This window comes from Procambarus clarkii, chromosome 30, assembly GCF_040958095.1.
Source record: "Procambarus clarkii isolate CNS0578487 chromosome 30, FALCON_Pclarkii_2.0, whole genome shotgun sequence".
Taxonomy (NCBI): domain Eukaryota; kingdom Metazoa; phylum Arthropoda; class Malacostraca; order Decapoda; family Cambaridae; genus Procambarus; species Procambarus clarkii.
In genome coordinates, this window is record NC_091179.1 from 6,422,981 (window position 1) to 6,428,772 (window position 5,792).

General features: G+C 45.0%; 1 protein-coding gene across 1 annotated transcript; it reads right to left on the reverse strand.

Annotated features, from left to right (window-relative positions):
* Positions 1-4,582: 4,582 nt before the first annotated feature.
* Positions 4,583-5,527, reverse strand: LOC138369839 (uncharacterized). Its single transcript, XM_069333582.1, has one exon. The coding sequence runs from the start codon at positions 5,525-5,527 to the stop codon at positions 4,583-4,585; it is 945 nt and encodes a 314-aa protein (XP_069189683.1).
* Between the last annotated feature and the right edge of the window lie 265 nt (positions 5,528-5,792).

Sequence of the window (5,792 nt, forward strand, 5' to 3'; positions counted from 1 at the left end):
AGATAACCGGACAGAAAGAGGGAGGTGGTGAAGAGGAACAGGAACCGCAGGAGGGGTAAAAGTTAAAGCACGACAGACGCGAGAGGAAGGATGTTGCAAGGACCGCGCAAGATAGCGAAGACAGTAGCGATCACGGCGGTCCTGGAGAGACAGGAAGCCAGTGTCAACATACAAGCTAAGGATGGGAGTCGAACGAAAGGCACCAGAACTGAGGCGCAACCCAGTATGGTGCAAAGCATCAAGACGGCGAAGAGTAGAAGGAGAAGCAGACAAGTAAGCAGGGCAACCATAATCGAGCTTAGACAGGACGAGAGAGGAATGTAAAGCAAGGAGAGTGCGCCTATCTGCCCCCCAAGAAGTATGGGACAAGACCCGAAGGAGGGTAAGGGCCTTAGAGCACTCAACACGGAGGTAAGAGATATGGGGAGACCAAGACAAACGAGTGTCAAGGAATAACCCCAAAAGCTTTGCGGAATCTTTGTATTCAAGGGGATGACCATAAAGTGACAAAGAGGGACGAAGAACGACCCGTTTCCACGTAAAAGTCATGGCACAAGTCTTAGAAGTAGAGAACTTGAAGCCATGATCGGTGGCCCAAGATGACACGGCATCAATTGCAAGTTTAAGCCGGCGCTGAAGGAGAGGCGAATCATCACCCTGACAGCAAAGGGTAAGATCATCGACATAGAGAGCGGAGAAGACACCAGAAGGAAGAGAGGAAAGAAGACCATTGAGGGCAACCAGAAAAAGAGTAGTGCTCAGAACACTACCCTGGGGAACACCTTCGTATTGCTGAAAAGAGGCAGAGAGAGAGCGGTACCAAGGCGCACCCGAAAGAAACGACGAGAGAGGGAGATGACCACGAAGGCCAAAAGAATGAAGTTGAGATAGAATATGATATCGCCAAGTGGTGTCATAAGCCTTTTCCAGGTCAAAAAGGACGGCAACAACGGAGGTCTTCGCAGCAAAAGTAGTACGAATATAGACCTCCAAGTTCACCAGGACATCTGTCGTGCTGCGGCACTTGCGGAAACCAAATTGAGAAGGGGAGAGGAGGTGATGGTGTTCCAGGAACCACATGAGACAAACGTTAACCATACGTTCAAAGAGTTTGCAGACACAACTTGTGAGAGCAATAGGGCGAAAGTCCTAAGGGGAAGTACCCAGAGACCCCGGTTTGCAAACAGGGAGGACAACGGCATCGAGCCAGTCCTCAGGGACTGACGACGACACCCAGATCCGATTATACAGACTCAGTAAATACTGAGACGTGCACGGAGGGAGATGGCGAAGCATCTCATAATGAATACCATCGGAGCCCGCCGCCGTAGAACCGCAGAGAGCCAGGGCAGAACGAAGTTCAGAGAGAGAGAGAAGGGATCATTATAGGGTTGCTGAAGATGAGTGCAGAAATCTAAAGGACGAGACTCAAGGACAGGTTTAGGAAGAAGGAAAGATTGGGGAAGATGAAGACAAGGGCTAACAGAAGAAAAGTGGGAACCCAGTTCGGAAGCGACCTGCAACGGGTCCGCCACAAGAGTATCATGGAGGTGAAGGACTGGTGAAACATCGGGAACGAACTTACCCGCTATCTTGCGGATACACTTCCAGATCTGGGTCAGAGGGGTTTCGGACGTAATATTTGAGACATAAGATGCCCAACATTCACGTTTAGCCGTATGGATGGCCCTACGGGCCACCTCACTCGCTTTCTGAAAGAAAAGAAAAGAATCGGTCGTCTGCCTACGGCGGTGCCTCTTCCAGGCTGCACGCTTACAGCGGACAGCCCTAGCACAGTTCGCATTCCACCAGGGAACGCACTTCCGTGGACCCCGAGAGGAAGAGCGAGGAATAGAGCGGAGGGCAGCGTTGAAGACAGTGTCATGAAAAAGGAGGAGAGCGCGAGAGAGAGGCAGAAGGGAGAGGTCAGAAAGAGCAGCACTGAGGGTAAATAGGATCCAGTCCGCCTTTGCAAACTGCCACCTAGGGAAAGAGAGGGAAGGGCGAAAAGAGAAAAAGGAAACAAGGATGGGGAAATGATCACTTCCATGGAGGTCATCAAGAATCTGCCACGTGAAATCTAAGTAAAGAGAAGAAGAGCAGAGAGAAAGATCAAGACAAGAAAGGGTGTGAGTCCGAGAGTCCAAATGAGTGGGCTCACCAGAATTCAGAAGAGACAGGGAAGAGTGCTCCTGTGAAATCTACTTCTGTAGTCTCAAAGGGACGAATATGTACAAATCGTTCCTTCGGAAGTGGAGGAGGGCCTGGATAAGGACACACTCTGGCATCATATCTCCGGCAAATAACACAGGATTTAATTATTGATTTCACTGTTTGCCTACCTTGGGGTAGCCAATACTGTTGTCTTAAGTCCGTGAGAGTATCTAATACCCCACCATGCAGAGTGCTGTCTTTGTGTATGTGTAACAATTAATTTGCTTACTATTTGGTGACGATGGAGCAATATTGGATTTTTTGCTTCCAGATCTATGTCAGCATGCTGTAAGCGGCCTCCGCATCTGATTATGTTATAATTGTCGGTGTCTAACCAGAGACCCAGATCACTTTGTAGGTTCTTAGGAACATTGTCAAATTCTGTCATGATTGTGTCTATCTGAGCTCTTTTGACCCTGTACCTTAGGGCACTAGGAAATTTATGCTTGATTCCTATTTTCTTTAGAAAATCAAACACTACTTGGGTGACACCTATTAGTTTGTTCAGTTCAGAGTACCGAGTAGGATCAATTACCAAAGTCCGAGGTAGTTCTGGGTTCTCAGTGGGAACAGTGACATTGGTTACAATGACTTATGGCTTTTGTTCAGGCCACTGGTCGCTGATTAGCCACTGAGGTCCATTGAACCACATCTCTGCCTTTGTTAATTGCTGTAAAGTCAGGCCTCGGGAGAGATAGTAAGCTGGATTCTTTTTGGTGGGTACACATCTTAGTTTATACCCTGCTGACAACTCTCGTATTTCCTTAATGCGGTTACTCACGTAAGGATTCTTACTATTATTGTTTTTAACCCCTGTAACACTGCCTCATTATCTGACCATACCACTGTTTCTTCAAAGTGGATGTTGCTTAACGAGGTAATGCCCCCTTAAGGCCTTGATCAGATAATGAGCCAATCTTACACCTAGCAGTAAGGCTGTTAATTCCAGTTGTGGCAATGATCTTTTCTTTAAAGGTGCCACACTGGCCTTTGATGCTTGCAAATTGGCTTGCCCATTTGAGACCAGGTAAGCTACTGTGCCATAAGCCTTTCCTGAGGCATCACAAAATACATGTAGCTTAATTGGTTCATTTTCATTTACTACTGTGTTCCGAGGGAACTTGACAGACTCTAGGATACTTAAATCTTTCACTAGCTCTTGCCATTTTTCTTGTAAGGTAGGTGTTAGAAGATCATCCCAGTCAATCTTTTGTTGCCAACATTCCTGCATTATCAACTTTCCATTAATTAAGAGTGGACTTAATAGTCCTAATGGATCAAAGGGTTTGCTGACTTGTGAGAGTAATTTTCTCATTGTTAAGTTAGTGGTATCGGGCTCCACCGACTTCATTGTCAACTGATCTGTTGTCGTGTTCCATTCGACGCCTAGTACTTTTGTCCTTTCGGGTACCTGGTAGTCAGGAAATTCAGTTGCGATCAGTTGATTTAATTTGGCATTGTTGGAGACCCACGACTGGAGAGGCATATTGGCTCCCATTAATTCTCAATTGACCTCATGGTATATGTTCAACAGTTTACTCTCACTGTTGGTTGTTCCTTGAAAATTATCCACATACAAGTTTTTACTAATTTCTGTTTTGTTTGGGCTATTGGACTTCTTCAAGTGCATATCTAAAGTAGCTTGAAGCAGAAAAGGTGAAGAAGTGGCCCCAAGCAAAACATTCGGAAACCTGTAAGTGATTAATTCACTGTTTGGATAGTTAGGATCCTTGATCCATAGGATCTTTCTGTAGTTCCGGTCTTCTTCTTGGAGACCTACCCAAAGGAAAGCCTTACTGATGTCAGCCATATATGTATAAGTCCCAATACGGAACTTTAACAGCACATCGTATAGCCTTTGTGTCAGGCTAGGGCTAGTTTGAAGACAGTCAATTAACGAAATACTACTCTGCCTTGTCTTAGCGCTGCAATTAAATACTATCCGTAGTGGGGTAGTAGCAGAATTTTACTGTACAGGGTGGTGTGGCAGGTAGTGCCCTTCCTTTGGGTTATGATTAGTGACAACTTCGATAAATTTGTCATCGAGTTGCTTCTGTATTATTTCATGATACAACTTTAAGTTCTCAGGTTGTCTTCGTAAGCGCAACACCTGTGATCTTAATTGGTTTTGTGCCATAAAATAGTTCACGGCTAGCTGAGGGTGATTCAGCTTCCATGATAACCTGACCCAGTATTGATTATCTCTGTAGATAACCGAGTCCAGGTATTGTTTGTAAGTCCAGTCATCATCTGGGCTAGGTTGTTCAGGGACAATGCCGAGAGTTGCCAAGTCCCATAGTTTATGTACAGGGGGATCAAGCTCATCCTCGGACATGTCTCTGAGTTGCAGAGGAGACTGTTCTCCTAGTCATGCAACCATTACTGGGTTGGCATGTTGGTGGTCTACAGGTGCGTGTTGTTTCAGCCATAATACTGGGCCTGTTAGCAAATAGCCACCTGCAGATGGTAACAAGTGCATTCCTTGTTTTTCTTCCTTTCCTTTGATAAACTTATGGTGGACATCTGATCCACTAAGGATTCCAATATTGGAAAGGTGGTCTGATGTGATTTTATCAGCCAAATGGATTCTCTTTTCTTTCAGGAATTTGGCTGGTGTCCCTAGACCATATACATACAGGTCTGTTGGGAATCTATCTATTACCAGAGCTTGTATCTTTCGGACATATCCTCCTAAACGTACTTTGGGTTGTACTACCTTGAAGACTCGGGCACCTGTGTTAGTCAGGAATTTTGCTATGTCTATTCGTGTCTCTCTTACAGGTGTAAGTTTCAGAGCATCTACCAACCCCTTTGATATAAAACTCATTTGGTATCCTTGGTCAAATAATCCATGTACGGTGGCTTTGGACTCTCCATTTATAATGATCAATTGAGCAGTGGGTAGAGTTGATTTATGATCAGACCTTGTTGACAAGACACTTATGTCAGGTAACACAGTACAAAGCTGTTCTGAAGTGGTAGTTCCTTCCTCCTCCTGTGGTTTGGCAATCTTTGTACTTGAGTCCCCACAAAGTGCTGTATGGTGTTGACCCTTATGGCACCTATTGCAGGTGCGTATTTGAGTTGTACAGGTGTCGGGATTGTGTGCTCTTATACACTTGGTACATTTACGTAACTCCTTGAGTCGTTTTATGCGAGTAGCACGATCGGGGTAAACTTTACAATAGTATATGGAATGTGGTTGTTCACAGAACACACATGGTTTCCAGACGTTAACAGCATCTTGGGGAGTCACTGATTTGGGTGACACGTTAACTGTAGGTTTGGAGCGACCAACTACATATGTGCCCATACTGCCTTGTTTCCACTTTGGGGAGGGGGAAATTCTTTTAAATTTGTTTGGAGTACTGTTTGTACTCTGTTGTTTACTATTAGTGGTAGACAAATGATTAGATGTCCCTTTTCCATCTGGGTTATCTCTTTGTCTCTCTATTACGGAATGCAAACCTTCGCTTATCTCCTTTACAGTCAGAGAAGACTTGTTATATAAGACAAACAACTTATCCAGTACGTCACTGGGTAATTTGCATTTCATATGGACTTGGATTATCCAATCA